Here is a 21,418-nt window from a genome sequence, read left to right as displayed (position 1 = left end):
CACTATAGTTACCTGGCCCATAAAGACCTACAGTACACTGTCAACACTATAGTTACCTGGCCCATAAAGACCTGCAGTACACTGTCAACACTATAGTTACCTGGCCCATAAAGACCTGCAGTACACTGTCAACACTATAGTTACCTGGCCCATAAAGACCTGCAGTACACTGTCAACACTATAGTTACCTGGACCATAAAGACCTGCAGTACACTGTCAACACTATAGTTACCTGTAATGACACAGACCAGCAGTACACTGTCAACACTATAGTTACCTGGCCCATAAAGACCTGCAAGTACACTGTCAACACTATAGTTACCTGGACCATAAAGACCTGCAGTACACTGTCAACACTATAGTTACCTGGCCCATAAAGACCTGCAGTACACTGTCAACACTATAGTTACCTGTGATGACACAGACCTGCAGTACACTGTCAACACTATAGTTACCTGGACCATAAAGACCTGCAGTACACTGTCAACACTATAGTTACCTGTAATGACACAGACCTGCAGTACACTGTCAACACTATAGTTACCTGGACCATAAAGACCTGCAGTAGACTGTCAACACTATAGTTACCTGTGACCATAAAGACCAGCAGTACACTGTCAACACTATAGTTACCTGTGACCATAAAGACCTGCAAGTACACTGTCAACACTATAGTTACCTGGACCATAAAGACCTGCAAGTACACTGTCAACACTATAGTTACCTGGACCATAAAGACCTGCAGTACACTGTCAACACTATAGTTACCTGTGACCACACAGACCTGCAGTACACTGTCAACATTATAGTTACCTGGACCATAAAGACCTGCAGTACACTGTCAACACTATAGTTACCTGGACCATAAAGACCTGCAGTACACTGTCAACACTATAGTTACCTGGACCATAAAGACCTGCAGTACACTGTCAACACTATAGTTACCTGTAATGACACAGACCAGCAGTACACTGTCAACACTATAGTTACCTGTGATGACACAGACCTGCAGCACACTGTCAACACTATAGTTACCTGTAATGACACAGACCAGCAGTACACTGTCAACACTATAGTTACCTGGACCATAAAGACCTGCAATACACTGTCAACACTATAGTTACCTGGACCATAAAGACCAGCAGTACACTGTCAACACTATAGTTACCTGGACCATAAAGACCTGCAGTACACTGTCAACACTATAGTTACCTGGCCCATAAAGACCTGCAGTACACTGTCAACACTATAGTTACCTGTAATGACACAGACCAGCAGTACACTGTCAACACTATAGTTACCTGGACCATAAAGACCTGCAGTACACTGTCAACACTATAGTTACCTGTAATGACACAGACCAGCAGTACACTGTCAACACTATAGTTACCTGGCCCATAAGAGACCTGCAGGTACACTGTCCAGCACTATAGTTACCTGGACCATAAAGACCTGCAGTACACTGTCAACACTATAGTTACCTGGCCCATAAAGACCTGCAGTACACTGTCAACACTATAGTTACCTGTAATGACACAGACCTGCAGTACACTGTCAACACTATAGTTACCTGGACCACACAGACCTGCAGTACACTGTCAACACTATAGTTACCTGTAATGACACAGACCAGACAGTACACTGTCAACACTATAGTTACACTATTTTTGAGCCTGCAGTACACTGTCAACACTATAGTTACCTGGCCCATAAAGACCTGCAGTACACTGTCAACACTATAGTTACCTGGCCCATAAAGACCTGCAGTACACTGTCAACACTATAGTTACCTGGCCCATAAAGACCTACCCAGTACACTGTCAACACTATAGTTACCTGGACCGCATAAAGACCCAGCAATTACTGTCAACACTATAGTTACCTGGCCATAAAGACCTGCAGTACACTGTCAACACTATAGTTACCTGGACCGCCAAAGACCTGCAGTACACTGTCAACACTATAGTTACCTGGCCCACCAAAGACCTGCAGTACACCTGTCAACACTATAGTTACCTGGACCATAAAGACCTGCAATACACTGTCAGCACTATAGTTACCTGGACCATAAAGACCTGCAGTACACTGTCAACACTATAGTTACCTGTAATGACACAGACCTGCAGTACACTGTCAACACTATAGTTACCTGTAATGACACAGACCAGCAGTACACTGTCAACACTATAGTTACCTGGCCCATAAAGACCTGCAGTACACTGTCAACACTATAGTTACCTGTAATGACACAGACCTGCAGTACACTGTCAACACTATAGTTACCTGGCCCATAAAGACCTGCAGTACACTGTCAACACTATAGTTACCTGGCCCATAAAGACCTGCAGTACTGTCAACACTATAGTTACCTGGCCCATAAAGACCTGCAGTACACTGTCAACACTATAGTTACCTGTAATGACACAGACCAGCAGTACACTGTCAACACTATAGTTACCTGGCCCATAAAGACCTGCAAGTACACTGTCAACACTATAGTTACCTGGACCATAAAGACCTGCAGTACACTGTCAACACCTATAGTTACCTGGCCATAAAGACCTGCAGTACACTGTCAACACTATAGTTACCTGTGATGACACAGACCTGCAGTACACTGTCAGCACTATAGTTACCTGGACCATAAAGACCTGCAGTACACTGTCAACACTATAGTTACCTGTAATGGCCTGACCCATGGGTACACTGTCAACACTATAGTTACCCTGGCCCTGTAAAGACCTGCAGTACACTGTCAACACTATAGTTACCTGTAATGACACAGACCAGCAGTACACTGTCAACACTATAGTTACCTGGCCATAAAGACCTGCAGTACACTGTCAACACTATAGTTACCTGGACCATAAAGACCTGCAGTACACTGTCAACACTATAGTTACCTGGCCCATAAAGACCTGCAGTACACTGTCAACACTATAGTTACCTGTGATGACACAGACCTGCAGTACACTGTCAACACTATAGTTACCTGGACCATAAAGACCTGCAGTACACTGTCAACACTATAGTTGCCTGTAATGACACAGACCAGCAGTACACTGTCAACACTATAGTTACCTGGACCATAAAGACCTGCAATACACTGTAACTTTATAGTTACCTGGACCATAAAGACCTGCAGTACACTGTCAACACTATAGTTACCTGTAATGACACAGACCAGCAGTACACTGTCAACACTATAGTTACCTGGCCCATGAAAGACCTGCAGTACACTGTCAACACTATAGTTACCTGTAATGACACAGACCAGCAGTACACTGTCAACACTATAGTTACCTGGACCATAAAGACCTGCAATACACTGTCAACACTATAAAGGACCTGACAAGTACACTGTCAACACTATAGTTACCTGGACCATAAAGACCGCAGTACACTGTCAACACTATAGTTACCTGGCCCTTAAAGACCTGCAGTACACTGTCAACACTATAGTTACCTGTAATGACACAGACCAGCAGTACACTGTCAACACTATAGTTACCTGGACCATAAAGACCTGCAGTACACTGTCAACACTATAGTTACCTGTAATGACACAGACCAGCAGTACACTGTCAACACTATAGTTACCTGGACCATAAAGACCTGCAGTACACTGTCAACACTATAGTTACCTGGACCATAAAGACCTGCAGTACACTGTCAACACTATAGTTACCTGGCCCGCAAGACCTGCATAAAGTTACCTGTAATGACACAGACCAGCAGTACACTGTCAACACTATAGTTACCTGGATGACACAGACCTGCAGTACACTGTCAACACTATAGTTACCTGTAATGAAAGACCAGCAGTACACTGTCAACACTATAGTTACCTGGCCCATAAAGACCTGCAGTACACTGTCAACACTATAGTTACCTGGCCCATAAAGACCTGCAGTACACTGTCAACACTATAGTTACCTGGACCATAAAGACCAGCAGTACACTGTCAACACTATAGTTACCTGTAATGACACAGACCAGCAGACCTGCAACACTATAGTACCTGGCCCATAAAGACCTGCAAGTCAACACTATAGTTACCTGGACCATAAAGACCTGCAGTACACTGTCAACACTATAGTTACCTGGCCCATAAAGACCTGCAGTACACTGTCAACACTATAGTTACCTGTGATGACACAGACCTGCAGTACACTGTCAACACTATAGTTACCTGTGACCATAAAGACCTGCAGCACACTGTCAACACTATAGTTACCTGTAATGACACAGACCAGCAGTACACTGTCAACACTATAGTTACCTGGCCCATAAAGACCTGCAGTACACTGTCAACACTATAGTTACCTGGACACAGACCAGCAGTAACTGTCAGACCAGCAGTACACTGTCAACACTATAGTTACCTGGACCATAAAGACCTGCAGCACACTGTCAACACTATAGTTACCTGGACCATAAAGACCTGCAGTACACTGTCAACACTATAGTTACCTGTGATGACACAGACCAGCAGTACACTGTCAACACTATAGTTACCTGGACCATAAAGACCTGCAGTACACTGTCAACACTATAGTTACCTGTAATGACACAGACCTGCAGTACACTGTCAACACTATAGTTACCTGGACCATAAAGACCTGCAAGTACACTGTCAACACTATAGTTACCTGGACCATAAAGACCTGCAGTACACTGTCAACACTATAGTTACCTGTAATAAAGACCTGCAGTACACTGTCAACACTATAGTTACCTGTAATGACACAGACCAGCAGTACACTGTCAACACTATAGTTACCTGTGATGACACAGACCTGCAGTACACTGTCAACACTATAGTTACCTGTAATAAAGACCAGCAGTACACTGTCAACACTATAGTTACCTGGACCATAAAGACCTGCAGTACACTGTCAACACTATAGTTACCTGGCCATAAAGACCTGCAGTACACTGTCAACACTATAGTTACCTGGCCCATAAAGACCTGCAGTACACTGTCAACACTATAGTTACCTGTAATGACACAGACCAGCAGTACACTGTCAACACTATAGTTACCTGGCCCATAAAGACCTGCAAGTACACTGTCAACACTATAGTTACCTGGACCATAAAGACCTGCAGTACACTGTCAACACTATAGTTACCTGGCCCATAAAGACCTGCAGTACACTGTCAACACTATAGTTACCTGTGATGACACAGACCTGCAGTACACTGTCAACACTATAGTTACCTGGACCATAAAGACCTGCAGTACACTGTCAACACTATAGTTACCTGGACACAGACCAGCAGTACACTGTCAACACTATAGTTACCTGGCCCATAAAGACCTGCAGTACACTGTCAACACTATAGTTACCTGTAATGACACAGACCAGCAGTACACTGTCAACACTATAGTTACCTGGCCCATAAAGACCTGCAAGTACACTGTCAACACTATAGTTACCTGGACCATAAAGACCTGCAGTACACTGTCAACACTATAGTTACCTGGCCCATAAAGACCTGCAGTACACTGTCAACACTATAGTTACCTGTGATGACACAGACCTGCAGTACACTGTCAACACTATAGTTACCTGGACCATAAAGACCTGCAGTACACTGTCAACACTATAGTTACCTGTAATGACACAGACCAGCAGTACACTGTCAACACTATAGTTACCTGGACCATAAAGACCTGCAATACACTGTCAACACTATAGTTACCTGGACCATAAAGACCTGCAGTACACTGTCAACACTATAGTTACCTGTAATGAACAGACCAGCAGTACACTGTCAACACTATAGTTACCTGTGATGACACAGACCTGCAGTACACTGTCAACACTATAGTTACCTGTAATGACACAGACCAGCAGTACACTGTCAACACTATAGTTACCTGGACCATAAAGACCTGCAATACACTGTCAACACTATAGTTACCTGGACCATAAAGACCAGCAGTACACTGTCAACACTATAGTTACCTGTGACCATACAGACCTGCAGTACACTGTCAACACTATAGTTACCTGGACCATAAAGACCTGCAGTACACTGTCAACACTATAGTTACCTGTAATGACACAGACCTGCAGTACACTGTCAACACTATAGTTACCTGGACCATAAAGACCTGCAGTACACTGTCAACACTATAGTTACCTGTAATGACACAGACCAGCAGTACACTGTCAACACTATAGTTACCTGGCCCATAAAGACCTGCAGTACACTGTCAACACTATAGTTACCTGGACCATAAAGACCTGCAGCACACTGTCAACACTATAGTTACCTGGACCATAAAGACCTGCAGTACACTGTCAACACTATAGTTACCTGTGATGACACAGACCAGCAGTACACTGTCAACACTATAGTTACCTGTGATGACACAGACCTGCAGTACACTGTCAACACTATAGTTACCTGTAATGACACAGACCAGCAGTACACTGTCAACACTATAGTTACCTGGCCCATAAAGACCTGCAGTACACTGTCAACACTATAGTTACCTGGACCATAAAGACCTGCAGTACACTGTCAACACTATAGTTACCTGGCCCATAAAGACCTGACACTGTCAACACTATAGTTACCTGTAATAACAGACCTGCAGTACACTGTCAACACTATAGTTACCTGGACCATAAAGACCTGCAGTACACTGTCAACACTATCCTGTAATGACAACACTATAGTTACCTGTAACCTGGCCCATAAAGACCTGCAGTACACTGTCAACACTATAGTTACCTGTGACCACACAGACCAGCAGTACACTGTCAACACTATAGTTACCTGGAATAAAGACCTGCAGTACACTGTCAACACTATAGTTACCTGTAATGACACAGACCAGCAGTACACTGTCAACACTATAGTTACCTGGACCATAAAGACCTGCAGTACACTGTCAACACTATAGTTACCTGTAATGACACAGACCAGCAGACACTGTCAGTTACCTGGCTGACCTCAACACTAACACTATAGTTACCTGGACCATAAAGACCTGCAGTACACTGTCAACACTATAGTTACCTGGACCATAAAGACCTGCAGTACACTGTCAACACTATAGTTACCTGGCCCATACCTGGTACACTGTCAACACTATAGACCTGTAATGACAGACCAGCAGTACACTGTCAACACTATAGTTACCTGGACCATAAAGACCTGCAGTACACTGTCAACACTATAGTTACCTGGACCATAAAGACCTGCAGTACACTGTCAACACTATAGTTACCTGTAATGACACAGACCAGCAGTACACTGTCAACACTATAGTTACCTGTGATGACACAGACCTGCAGTACACTGTCAACACTATAGTTACCTGTAATGACACAGACCAGCAGTACACTGTCAACACTATAGTTACCTGGACCATAAAGACCTGCAATACACTGTCAACACTATAGTTACCTGGACCATAAAGACCTGCAGTACACTGTCAACACTATAGTTACCTGTAATGACACAGACCTGCAGTACACTGTCAACACTATAGTTACCTGGACCATAAAGACCTGCAAGTACACTGTCAACACTATAGTTACCTGTAATGACACAGACCTGCAGCACACTGTCAACACTATAGTTACCTGGACCATAAAGACCTGCAGTAGACTGTCAACACTATAGTTACCTGTGATGACACAGACCAGCAGTACACTGTCAACACTATAGTTACCTGGCCCATAAAGACCTGCAGTACACTGTCAACACTATAGTTACCTGGACCATAAAGACCAGCAGTACACTGTCAACACTATAGTGACCTGGACCATAAAGACCTGCAGTACACTGTCAACACTATAGTTACCTGGACCATAAAGACCTGCAGTAGACTGTCAACACTATAGTTACCTGTGATGACACAGACCAGCAGTACACTGTCAACACTATAGTTACCTGGACCATAAAGACCTGCAAGTACACTGTCAACACTATAGTTACCTGGACCATAAAGACCTGCAGTACACTGTCAACACTATAGTTACCTGGACCATAAAGACCTGCAGTACACTGTCAACACTATAGTTACCTGTGACCACACAGACCTGCAGTACACTGTCAACATTATAGTTACCTGGACCATAAAGACCTGCAGTACACTGTCAACACTATAGTTACCTGTAATGACACAGACCAGCAGTACACTGTCAACACTATAGTTACCTGGACCATAAAGACCTGCAATACACTGTCAACACTATAGTTACCTGGACCATAAAGACCTGCAGTACACTGTCAACACTATAGTTACCTGTAATGACACAGACCAGCAGTACACTGTCAACACTATAGTTACCTGTGATGACACAGACCTGCAGTACACTGTCAACACTATAGTTACCTGTAATGACACAGACCAGCAGTACACTGTCAACACTATAGTTACCTGGACCATAAAGACCTGCAATACACTGTCAACACTATAGTTACCTGGACCATAAAGACCAGCAGTACACTGTCAACACTATAGTTACCTGGACCATAAAGACCTGCAGTACACTGTCAACACTATAGTTACCTGGCCCATAAAGACCTGCACACTGTCAACACTATAGTTACCTGTAATGACACAGACCAGCAGTACACTGTCAACACTATAGTTACCTGGACCATAAAGACCTGCAGTACACTGTCAACACTATAGTTACCTGTAATGACACGTACACTGTCAACACTATAGTTACCTGGCCATAAAGACCTGCAGTACACTGTCAACACTATAGTTACCTGGACCATAAAGACCTGCAGTACACTGTCAACACTATAGTTACCTGGACCATAAAGACCTGCAGTACACTGTCAACACTATAGTTACCTGGCCCATAAAGACCTGCAGTACACTGTCAACACTATAGTTACCTGTAATGACACAGACCAGCAGTACACTGTCAACACTATAGTTACCTGTGATGACAAAGACCTGCAGTACACTGTCAACACTATAGTTACCTGTAATGACACAGACCAGCAGTACACTGTCAACACTATAGTTACCTGGATAAAGACCTTACACTGTCAACACTATAGTGACCTGGACCATAAAGACCTGCAGTACACTGTCAACACTATAGTTACCTGGCCCATAAAGACCTGCAGTACACTGTCAACACTATAGTTACCTGTAATGACACAGACCTGCAGTACACTGTCAACACTATAGTTACCTGGACCACACAGACCAGCAGTACACTGTCAACACTATAGTTACCTGGCCCATAAAGACCAGCAGTACACTGTCAACACTATAGTTACCTGTGATGACACAGACCAGCAGTACACTGTCAACACTATAGTTACCTGGCCCATAAAGACCTGCAGTACACTGTCAACACTATAGTTACCTGTAATGACACAGACCAGCAGTACACTGTCAACACTATAGTTACCTGGACCATAAAGACCTGCAAGTACACTGTCAACACTATAGTTACCTGGCCCATAAAGACCAGCAGTACACTGTCAACACTATAGTTACCTGGATGACAAAGACCTGCAGTACACTGTCAACACTATAGTTACCTGGCCCATAAAGACCTGCAGTACACTGTCAACACTATAGTTACCTGTAATGACACAGACCAGCAGTACACTGTCAACACTATAGTTACCTGGACCATAAAGACCTGCAGTACACTGTCAACACTATAGTTACCTGTAATGACACAGACCAGAGTACACTGTCAACACTATAGTTACCTGTTACCTGACCATGACACAGACCTGCAGTACACTGTCAACACTATAGTTACCTGTAATGACACAGACCAGCAGTACACTGTCAACACTATAGTTACCTGGCCCATAAAGACCTGCAGTACACTGTCAACACTATAGTTACCTGGCCCATAAAGACCTGCAGTACACTGTCAACACTATAGTTACCTGGACCATAAAGACCTGCAGTACACTGTCAACACTATAGTTACCTGGACCATAAAGACCTGCAGTACACTGTCAACACTATAGTTACCTGTGATGACACAGACCTGCAGTACACTGTCAACACTATAGTTACCTGTGATGACACAGACCTGCAGTACACTGTCAACACTATAGTTACCTGGACCATAAAGACCTGCAGTACACTGTCAACACTATAGTTACCTGGACCATAAAGACCTGCAGTACACTGTCAACACTATAGTTACCTGTAATGACACAGACCAGCAGTACACTGTCAACACTATAGTTACCTGTGATGACACAGACCTGCAGCACACTGTCAACACTATAGTTACCTGTAATGACACAGACCAGCAGTACACTGTCAACACTATAGTTACCTGTAATGACACAGACCAGCAGTACACTGTCAACACTATAGTTACCTGTAATGACACAGACCAGCAGTACACTGTCAACACTATAGTGACCTGGACCATAAAGACCTGCAGTACACTGTCAACACTATAGTTACCTGGACCATAAAGACCTGCAGTACACTGTCAACACTATAGTTACCTGTAATGACACAGACCAGCAGTACACTGTCAACACTATAGTTACCTGTGACCACACAGACCAGCAGTACACTGTCAACACTATAGTTACCTGTAATGACACAGACCAGCAGTACACTGTCAACACTATAGTTACCTGTGATGACACAGACCAGCAGTACACTGTCAACATTATAGTTACCTGGACCATAAAGACCTGCAGTACACTGTCAACACTATAGTTACCTGTAATGACACAGACCAGCAGTACACTGTCAACACTATAGTTACCTGTGATGACACAGACCTGCAGTACACTGTCAACACTATAGTTACCTGTGATGACACAGACCAGCAGTACACTGTCAACACTATAGTTACCTGGCCCATAAAGACCTGCAGTACACTGTCAACACTATAGTTACCTGGACCATAAAGACCAGCAGTACACTGTCAACACTATAGTGACCTGGACCATAAAGACCTGCAGTACACTGTCAACACTATAGTTACCTGGACCATAAAGACCTGCAGTAGACTGTCAACACTATAGTTACCTGTGATGACACAGACCAGCAGTACACTGTCAACACTATAGTGACCTGGACCATAAAGACCTGCAGCACACTGTCAACACTATAGTTACCTGGCCCATAAAGACCTGCAGTACACTGTCAACACTATAGTTACCTGTAATGACACAGACCAGCAGTACACTGTCAACACTATAGTTACCTGTGACCACACAGACCAGCAGTACACTGTCAACACTATAGTTACCTGTAATGACACAGACCAGCAGTACACTGTCAACACTATAGTTACCTGTGATGACACAGACCAGCAGTACACTGTCAACATTATAGTTACCTGGACCATAAAGACCTGCAGTACACTGTCAACACTATAGTTACCTGTAATGACACAGACCAGCAGTACACTGTCAACACTATAGTTACCTGTGATGACACAGACCTGCAGTACACTGTCAACACTATAGTTACCTGTAATGACACAGACCAGCAGTACACTGTCAACACTATAGTTACCTGGACCATAAAGACCTGCAATACACTGTCAACACTATAGTTACCTGGACCATAAAGACCTGCAGTACACTGTCAACACTATAGTTACCTGGACCATAAAGACCTGCAGTACACTGTCAACACTATAGTTACCTGGACCATAAAGACCTGCAGTACACTGTCAACACTATAGTTACCTGGACCATAAAGACCTGCAGTACACTGTCAACACTATAGTTACCTGGACCATAAAGACCTGCAGTACACTGTCAACACTATAGTTACCTGTGATGACACAGACCAGCAGTACACTGTCAACACTATAGTTACCTGGACCATAAAGACCTGCAGTACACTGTCAACACTATAGTTACCTGGACCATAAAGACCTGCAGTACACTGTCAACACTATAGTTACCTGTAATGACACAGACCTGCAGTACACTGTCAACACTATAGTTACCTGTGATGACACAGACCTGCAGCACACTGTCAACACTATAGTTACCTGGACCATAAAGACCTGCAGTACACTGTCAACACTATAGTTACCTGGACCATAAAGACCTGCAGTACACTGTCAACACTATAGTTACCTGTAATGACACAGACCAGCAGTACACTGTCAACACTATAGTTACCTGGACCATAAAGACCTGCAGTACACTGTCAACACTATAGTTACCTGGACCATAAAGACCTGCAGTACACTGTCAACACTATAGTTACCTGTAATGACAAAGACCTGCAGTACACTGTCAACACTATAGTTACCTGTGATGACACAGACCTGCAGTACACTGTCAACACTATAGTTACCTGTGATGACACAGACCTGCAGTACACTGTCAACACTATAGTTACCTGGACCATAAAGACCTGCAGTACACTGTCAACACTATAGTTACCTGGACCATAAAGACCTGCAGTACACTGTCAACACTATAGTTACCTGGACCATAAAGACCTGCAGTACACTGTCAACACTATAGTTACCTGGACCATAAAGACCTGCAGTACACTGTCAACACTATAGTTACCTGGACCATAAAGACCTGCAGTACACTGTCAACACTATAGTTACCTGGACCATAAAGACCTGCAGTACACTGTCAACACTATAGTAACCTGTAATGACACAGACAGCAGTACACTGTCAACACTATAGTTACCTGGCCCATAAAGACCTGCAGTACACTGTCAACACTATAGTTACCTGGACCATAAAGACCTGCAGTACACTGTCAACACTATAGTTACCTGTGATCACACAGACCTGCAGTACACTGTCAACACTATAGTTACCTGTGATGACACAGACCAGCAGTACACTGTCAACACTATAGTAACCTGGACCATAAAGACCTGCAGTACACTGTCAACACTATAGTTACCTGGACCATAAAGACCTGCAGTACACTGTCAACACTATAGTTACCTGGACCATAAAGACCTGCAGTACACTGTCAACACTATAGTTACCTGGACCATAAAGACCTGCAGTACACTGTCAACACTATAGTTACCTGTAATGACACAGACCTGCAGTACACTGTCAACACTATAGTTACCTGGACCATAAAGACCTGCAGTACACTGTCAACACTATAGTTACCTGGACCATAAAGACCTGCAGTACACTGTCAACACTATAGTTACCTGTAATGACACAGACCAGCAGTACACTGTCAACACTATAGTTACCTGGCCCATAAAGACCTGCAGTACACTGTCAACACTATAGTTACCTGGACCATAAAGACCTGCAGTACACTGTCAACACTATAGTTACCTGTGACCACACAGACCTGCAGTACACTGTCAACACTATAGTTACCTGTGATGACACAGACCTGCAGTACACTGTCAACACTATAGTGACCTGGACCATAAAGACCTGCAGCACACTGTCAACACTATAGTTACCTGGACCATAAAGACCTGCAGTACACTGTCAACACTATAGTTACCTGGACCATAAAGACCTGCAGTACACTGTCAACACTATAGTTACCTGGACCATAAAGACCTGCAGTACACTGTCAACACTATAGTTACCTGTGATGACACAGACCTGCAGTACACTGTCAACACTATAGTTACCTGTAATGACACAGACCTGCAGTACACTGTCAACACTATAGTTACCTGTGACCACACAGACCAGCAGTACACTGTCAACACTATAGTTACCTGTAATGACACAGACCAGCAGTACACTGTCAACACTATAGTTACCTGTAATGACACAGACCTACAGTACACTGTCAACACTATAGTGACCTGGACCATAAAGACCTGCAGTACACTGTCAACACTATAGTTACCTGTAATGACACAGACCAGCAGTACACTGTCAACACTATAGTTACCTGTAATGACACAGACCTGCAGTACACTGTCAACACTATAGTTACCTGTAATGACACAGACCTACAGTACACTGTCAACACTATAGTTACCTGTAATGACACAGACCAGCAGTACACTGTCAACACTATAGTTACCTGTAATGACACAGACCAGCAGTACACTGTCAACACTATAGTTACCTGTAATGACACAGACCTACAGTACACTGTCAACACTATAGTTACCTGTAATGACACAGACCTACAGTACACTGTCAACACTATAGTAACCTGTAATGACACAGACCTGCAGTACACTGTCAACACTATAGTTACCTGGCCCATAAAGACCTGCAGTACACTGTCAACACTATATTTACCTGGACCATAAAGACCTGCAGTACACTGTCAACACTATAGTTACCTGTAATGACACAGACCAGCAGTACACTGTCAACACTATAGTTACCTGGCCCATAAAGACCTGCAGTACACTGTCAACACTATAGTTACCTGGACCATAAAGACCTGCAGTACTCTGTCAACACTATAGTTACCTGTGACCACACAGACCTGCAGCACACTGTCAACACTATAGTTACCTGTGATGACACAGACCTGCAGTACACTGTCAACACTATAGTGACCTGGACCATAAAGACCTGCAGTACACTGTCAACACTATAGTTACCTGGACCATAAAGACCTGCAGTACACTGTCAACACTATAGTTACCTGGACCATAAAGACCTGCAGTACACTGTCAACACTATAGTTACCTGGACCATAAAGACCTGCAGTACACTGTCAACACTATAGTTACCTGTAATGACACAGACCTGCAGTACACTGTCAACACTATAGTTACCTGTAATGACACAGACATGCAGTACACTGTCAACACTATAGTTACCTGTGACCACACAGACCAGCAGTACACTGTCAACACTATAGTTACCTGTAATGACACAGACCAGCAGTACACTGTCAACACTATAGTTACCTGTAATGACACAGACCTACAGTACACTGTCAACACTATAGTGACCTGGACCATAAAGACCTGCAGTACACTGTCAACACTATAGTTACCTGTAATGACACAGACCAGCAGTACACTGTCAACACTATAGTTACCTGTAATGACACAGACCTGCAGTACACTGTCAACACTATAGTTACCTGTAATGACACAGACCTACAGTACACTGTCAACACTATAGTTACCTGTAATGACACAGACCAGCAGTACACTGTCAACACTATAGTTACCTGTAATGACACAGACCAGCAGTACACTGTCAACACTATAGTTACCTGTAATGACACAGACCTACAGTACACTGTCAACACTATAGTTACCTGTAATGACACAGACCTACAGTACACTGTCAACACTATAGTTACCTGTAATGACACAGACCAGCAGTACACTGTCAACACTATAGTTACCTGTGATGACACAGACCTGCAGCACACTGTCAACACTATAGTTACCTGTAATGACACAGACCAGCAGTACACTGTCAACACTATAGTTACCTGTAATGACACAGACCAGTGAGGGAAGAGAGGCTCCTGCTTTCACAAACCCCTCGTAGTCTGGTAGAGAAAACACACAAGGTTAATACAAGGGCTTGTATCCCAAACAGCACCCAACTCCCCATGTAGTGCACTACCTTTTGACCAGAGCCCCATGGGCCCTTTGTATCCCAAACAGCACCCAACTCCCCATGTAGTGCACTACCTTTTGACCAGAGCCCCATGGGCCCTTTGTATCCCAAACAGCACCCAACTCCCCATGTAGTGCACTACCTTTTGACCAGAGCCCCATGGGCCCTTTGTATCCCAAACAGCACCCAACTCCCCATGTAGTGCACTACCTTTTGACCAGAGCCCCATGGGCCCTAAGAGGACACCACTGAGAGGTCTCTTTCCTTTCTCTCTTAGAATCACTGATTAGACGTGATTGATTCTAATGAAGAATGATTAGAATCACTGATTAGACATGATTGATTCTAATGAAGGCCTGGTTCTGGCAACTGGAGGGGGAAGGCTGGGGGAGGGAGGGAGGGGGGGAGGGAGGGGAGGAGGGAAGGAGGAAGGAAGGAAGGAAGGAAGGAAGGAAGGAAGGAAGGAAGGAAGGAAGGAAGGGTGGGTGGGTGGGGGTGGGTGGGTGGGTGGGTGGGTGGGTGGGTGGGTGGGGGTGGGTGGGAGGAAGGATGGATGGGTGGGTGGGAGGAAGGAAGGATGGGTGGGAGGAAGGATGGATGGGTGGGTGGGTGGGTGGGTGGGAGGAAGGATGGATGGGTGGGTGGGTGGGAGGAAGGATGGATGGGTGGGTGGGTGGGTGGGAGGGAGGAAGGATGGATGGATGGGTGGGAGGAAGGAAGGAAGGAAGGAAGGAAGGAAGGAAGGAAGGAAGGAAGGAAGGAAGGAAGGATGGATGGGTGGGTGGGTGGGTGGGTGGGTGGGTGGGTGGGTGGGTGGGAGGGAGGAAGGATGGATGGATGGGTGGGAGGAAGGAAGGAAGGAAGGAAGGAAGGAAGGAAGGAAGGAAGGAAGGAAGGAAGGAAGGATGGATGGGTGGGTGGGTGGGTGGGTGGGTGGGTGGGTGGGTGGGTGGGTGGGTGGGATGGAAGGAAGGATGGGTGGGGAGGAAGGAAGGATGGGTGGGAGGAAGGATGGATGGGTGGGAAGGAAGGATGGATGGGTGGGAGGAAGGATGGATGGATGGATGGATGGATGGATGGATGGATGGATGGATGGATGGAAGGAAGGAAGGAAGGAAGGAAGGAAGGAAGGAAGGAAGGAAGGAAGGAAGGAAGGAAGGAAGGAAGGAAGGAAGGATGGAAGGAAGGATGGGTGGAAGGATGGGTGGGAAGGAGGAAGGATGGAAGGAAGGATGGAAAGAAGGAAGGAAGGATGGAAGGAAGGATGGATGGATGGATGGATGGATGGATGGATGGAAGGATGGATGGGTGGAAGGAAGGAAGGATGGATGGATGGATGGATGGATGGAGGATGGAAGGATGGATGGATGGATGGATGGATGGATGGATGGATGGATGGATGGATGGATGGATGGGGAGGGAGGATGGATGGATGGATGGGAGGATGGGAGGATGGGAGGGAGGGAGGATGGATGGGAGGATGGGAGGGAGGATGGGAGGATGGATGGATGGGAGGATGGGAGGATGGGAGGATGGGAGGATGGATGGATGGGAGGATGCTCTTTAAAATGGGGCCCAACTGCAGATGGTAATGATTACCTTCCAGAGCCTTCAGCAGAATGGAGAAGTCCTCATCCTCTGTTGAACACAGACGGAGGAAACAGTGAGACAAGTGTTTACACCTGACAGCTGTGTGTACTTACGTTGTACACCTGTCAACTAAACACATAAAATACAATCCTGGCTCTAACACAGAAAACCTCTAGTCTGATCCCCATCCTGACCTGACTCCTAACAAAATGTAATCTGGCTCTAGTCTGATCCCCATCCTGACCTGACTCCTAACAGAATGTAATCCCCATTCTGACCTGACTCCTAACAGAATGTAATCTGGCTCTAGTCTGATCCCCATCCTGACCCTGACTCCTAACAGAATGTAATCTGGCTCTAGTCTGATCCCCATCCTGACCTGACTCCTAACAGAATGTAATCCCCATTCTGACCTGACTCCTAACAGAATGTAATCTGGCTCTAGTCTGATCCCCATCCTGACCTGACTCCTAACAGAATGTAATCTGGCTCTAGTCTGATCCCCATCCTGACCTGACTCCTAACATAATGTAATCTGGCTCTAGTCTGATCCCCATCCTGACCCTGACTCCTAACATAATGTAATCTGGCTCTAGTCTGATCCCCATCCTGACCTGACTCCTAACATAATGTAATCTGGCTCTAGTCTGATCCCCATCCTGACCCTGACTCCTAACATAATGTAATCTGGCTCTAGTCTGATCCCCATCGTGACCTGACTCCTAACAGAATGTAATCTGGTTCTAGTCTGATCCCCATTCTGACATGACTCCTAACATAATGTAATCTGGCTCTAGTCTGATCCCCATCCTGACCTGACTCCTAACATAATGTAATCTGGCTCTAGTCTGATCCCCATTCTGACATGACTCCTAACAGAATGTAATCTGGTTCTAGTCTGATCCCCATCCTGACCTGACTCCTCACAGAATGTAAACTCGGGCGATCAGGATGTTTGGACGAGGCTAGAACTGCTCTCGAGGTAAGAAAAACTATTTAGACTGGGGTAAAAATCCAGAAAAACTTCCCATTTAAACTGAATAAAATGCAGAGTCTCCTGCTGCTTACGAAATGGCACCCTATTCCCTAATGTAGTGCACAACTTTTGACCAGAGCCCTATGGAGAATAGGGTGCCATTTGGGACTCAAACTGTGCCTGTGGGGTACTGACCGGTCCAGCTGGTGCTGCTGATCAGTAGGGCAGGTCGACCTGAGGTCAAAGTCACAGAAAGGTCACTGGGGTCACGACATGTAAACGCTGTTCTCTCTGTCTCACCATCAGGTCGCTCACCACTGTAACAGACGCAGGGGTTATGACATGTCTATGGTCGTGTAATATATATATTTTTATGATAGTTCTTTATCTCTCCAATATAAACAGAAACTCAGTGATTATAAAGTGTGTTATGACATGTCTATGGTCGTGTAATATATATATTTTTAAGATAAAGAACTATCTCTCCAATATAAACAGAAACTCAGTGATTATAACATGTCTTATGACATGTCTGTTTAATGTATTTGATAGAGTAATGACATTATAATAACTGTTCCTTATACTGTTAAAAGGCAACGAAAGCCGCCCAAGACCGGCAACGTTGGATAACTGTAGTACAGGCCCTGTGTTCCTCCAGAACCAAGAGGATAACTGTAGTACAGGCCCTGTGTTCCTCCAGAACCAAGAGGATAACTGTAGTACAGGCCCTGTGTTCCTCCAGAACCAAGAGGATAACTGTAGTACAGGCCCTGTGTTCCTCCAGAACCAAGAGGATAACTGTAGTACAGGCCCTGTGTTCCTCCAGAACCAAGAGGATAACTGTAGTACAGGCCCTGTGTTCCTCCAGAACCAAGAGGATAACTGTAGTACAGGCCCTGTGTTCCTCCAGAACCAAGAGGATAACTGTAGTACAGGCCCTGTGTTCCTCCAGAACCAAGAGGATAACTGTAGTACAGGCCCTGTGTTCCTCCAGAACCAAGAGGATAACTGTAGTACAGGCCCTGTGTTCCTCCAGAACCAAGAGGATAACTGTAGTACAGGCCCTGTGTTCCTCCAGAACCAAGAGGATAACTGTAGTACAGGCCCTGTGTTCCTCCAGAACCAAGAGGATAACTGTAGTACAGGCCCTGTGTTCCTCCAGAACCAAGAGGATAACTGTAGTACAGGCCCTGTGTTCCTCCAGAACCAAGAGGATAACTGTAGTACAGGCCCTGTGTTCCTCCAGAACCAAGAGGATAACTGTAGTACAGGCCCTGTGTTCCTCCAGAACCAAGAGGATAACTGTAGTACAGGCCCTGTGTTCCTCCAGAACCAAGAGGATAACTGTAGTACAGGCCCTGTGTTCCTCCAGAACCAAGAGGATAACTGTAGTACAGGCCCTGTGTTCCTCCAGAACCAAGAGGATAACTGTAGTACAGGCCCTGTGTTCCTCCAGAACCAAGAGGATAACTGTAGTACAGGCCCTGTGTTCCTCCAGAACCAAGAGGATAACTGTAGTACAGGCCCTGTGTTCCTCCAGAACCAAGAGGATAACTGTAGTACAGGCCCTGTGTTCCTCCAGAACCAAGAGGATAACTGTAGTACAGGCCCTGTGTTCCTCCAGAACCAAGAGGATAACTGTAGTACAGGCCCTGTGTTCCTCCAGAACCAAGAGGATAACTGTAGTACAGGCCCTGTGTTCCTCCAGAACCAAGAGGATAACTGTAGTACAGGCCCTGTGTTCCTCCAGAACCAAGAGGATAACTGTAGTACAGGCCCTGTGTTCCTCCAGAACCAAGAGGATAACTGTAGTACAGGCCCTGTGTTCCTCCAGAACCAAGAGGATAACTTTAGTGAGAGTGTTCCTCCAGAACCAAGAGGATAACTGGACTCACAGACCCTGAGTTCTTGGCCAGAACTCAAGAGGATAACAGCTGGTGCTTTTGGTCTACCTCCAGAAGAAGAGGTGGCTTGTCATACAATGTGTGTTCCTCCAGAACCAAGAGGATAACTGTAAGACAGGCCCTGTGTTCCTCCAGAACCAAGAGGATAACTGTAGTACAGGCCCTGTGTTCCTCAGAACCAAGAGGATAACTGTAGTCAGGACCCTGTGTTCCTCCAGAACCAAGGGGTTTGTCATGACCAGGGTGTTCCTCAGAACCAAGAGGATAACTGTAGTGACAGGCCCTGTGTTCCTCCAGAACCAAGAGGATAACTTTAGTGAGAGATAGTCTTGGGCCTCATCAACAGACCAAGGGGTATACTGGCCTCACCAGACCCGGGTTACTGAGGAATAGTCTGATGGCCAGCCTCATGAACAGCTGGTGCTTTTGGTCTACTGAAGTCTCCTTGAAGATAGCAGGTGGCTTGTCATACAATGTGGTCATGATGGCCAAGGGGTTAGTCAGAATAAGACAGGTGGCTTGTCATGATGACCAAGGGGTTAGTCATGATGACCAAGGGGTTAGTCATGATGACCAGGGGTTAGTCATGACCAAGGGGTTAGTCATGACCAAGGGGTTAGTCATGATGACCAAGGGGTTTGTCATGATGGCCAAGGGGTTAGTCATGACCAAGGGGTTAGTCATGATGACCAAGGGGTTAGTCATGATGACCAAGGGGTTAGTCATGATGACCAAGGGGTTAGTCATGATGGCCAAGGGTTAGTCATGACCAAGGGGTTAGTCATGATGACCAAGGGGTTAGATGACATGATGATGCCAAGGGGTTAGTCATGATGACCAAGGGGTTAGTCATGATGGCCAAGGGGTTAGTCATGATGGCCAAGGGGTTAGTCATGATGGCCAAGGGGTTAGTCATGATGGCCAAGGGGTTAGTCATGATGGCCAAGGATGGGGGTTAGTCATGATGACCAAGGGGTTAGTCATGATGACCAAGGGGTTAGTCATGATGGCCAAGGGGTTAGTCATGATGACCAAGGGGTTAGTCATGATGGCCAAGGGGTTAGTCATGATGACCAAGGGGTTAGTCATGATGACCAAGGGGTTAGTCATGATGGCCAAGGGGTTAGTCATGATGGCCAAGGGGTTAGTCATGATGACCAAGGGGTTAGTCATGATGGGGTTAGTCCACCAGGGGTTAGTCATGATGACCAAGGGGTTAGTCATGACCAAGGGGTTAGTCATGATGACCAAGGGGTTAGTCATGATGACCAAGGGGTTAGTCATGATGACCAAGGGGTTAGTCATGATGACCAAGGGGTTAGTCATGATGACCAAGGGGTTAGTCATGATGACCAAGGGGTTAGTCATGATGACCAAGGGGTTAGTCATGATGACCAAGGGGTTAGTCATGATGGCCAAGGGATTAGTCATGATGA

General features: G+C 45.3%; 1 protein-coding gene and 1 long non-coding RNA gene across 2 annotated transcripts in view; both read right to left on the bottom strand.

The window, feature by feature from the left end:
• The window catches only part of LOC127930361 (chitobiosyldiphosphodolichol beta-mannosyltransferase-like), a 36,500-nt gene that overhangs the window by 5,820 nt on the left and 9,262 nt on the right, over positions 1–21,418 (bottom strand). The window contains exons 6-15 of the mRNA XM_052520034.1: positions 20,352–20,466; positions 18,274–18,424; positions 17,112–17,150; positions 15,292–15,441; positions 14,679–14,976; positions 13,861–14,056; positions 13,592–13,681; positions 13,281–13,325; positions 12,986–13,059; positions 11,874–11,967 (exon numbers count right to left, since the gene is read on the bottom strand). Coding sequence (XP_052375994.1) covers positions 11,874–11,967; positions 12,986–13,059; positions 13,281–13,325; positions 13,592–13,681; positions 13,861–14,056; positions 14,679–14,976; positions 15,292–15,441; positions 17,112–17,150; positions 18,274–18,424; positions 20,352–20,466 — 1,252 coding nt within the window. The remainder of the gene's footprint in view (positions 1–11,873; positions 11,968–12,985; positions 13,060–13,280; positions 13,326–13,591; positions 13,682–13,860; positions 14,057–14,678; positions 14,977–15,291; positions 15,442–17,111; positions 17,151–18,273; positions 18,425–20,351; positions 20,467–21,418) is intronic.
• LOC127930231 (uncharacterized) lies at positions 38–10,879 on the bottom strand. The gene is made up of 11 exons (XR_008137390.1): positions 10,752–10,879; positions 10,366–10,438; positions 9,742–10,007; positions 7,563–7,622; positions 7,429–7,517; positions 6,154–6,375; positions 5,488–5,753; positions 4,973–5,091; positions 4,563–4,622; positions 634–857; positions 38–588 (listed from the first exon to the last, which is right to left on the bottom strand). It is a non-coding gene; the product is annotated as an uncharacterized LOC127930231 (long non-coding RNA).

This window comes from Oncorhynchus keta, chromosome 5 (assembly GCF_023373465.1).
Source record: "Oncorhynchus keta strain PuntledgeMale-10-30-2019 chromosome 5, Oket_V2, whole genome shotgun sequence".
Taxonomy (NCBI): Eukaryota; Metazoa; Chordata; class Actinopteri; order Salmoniformes; family Salmonidae; genus Oncorhynchus; species Oncorhynchus keta.
The sequence above is the reverse complement of the archived record's forward strand: the minus strand, read 5'-3'. Positions and strand labels throughout refer to the sequence as shown.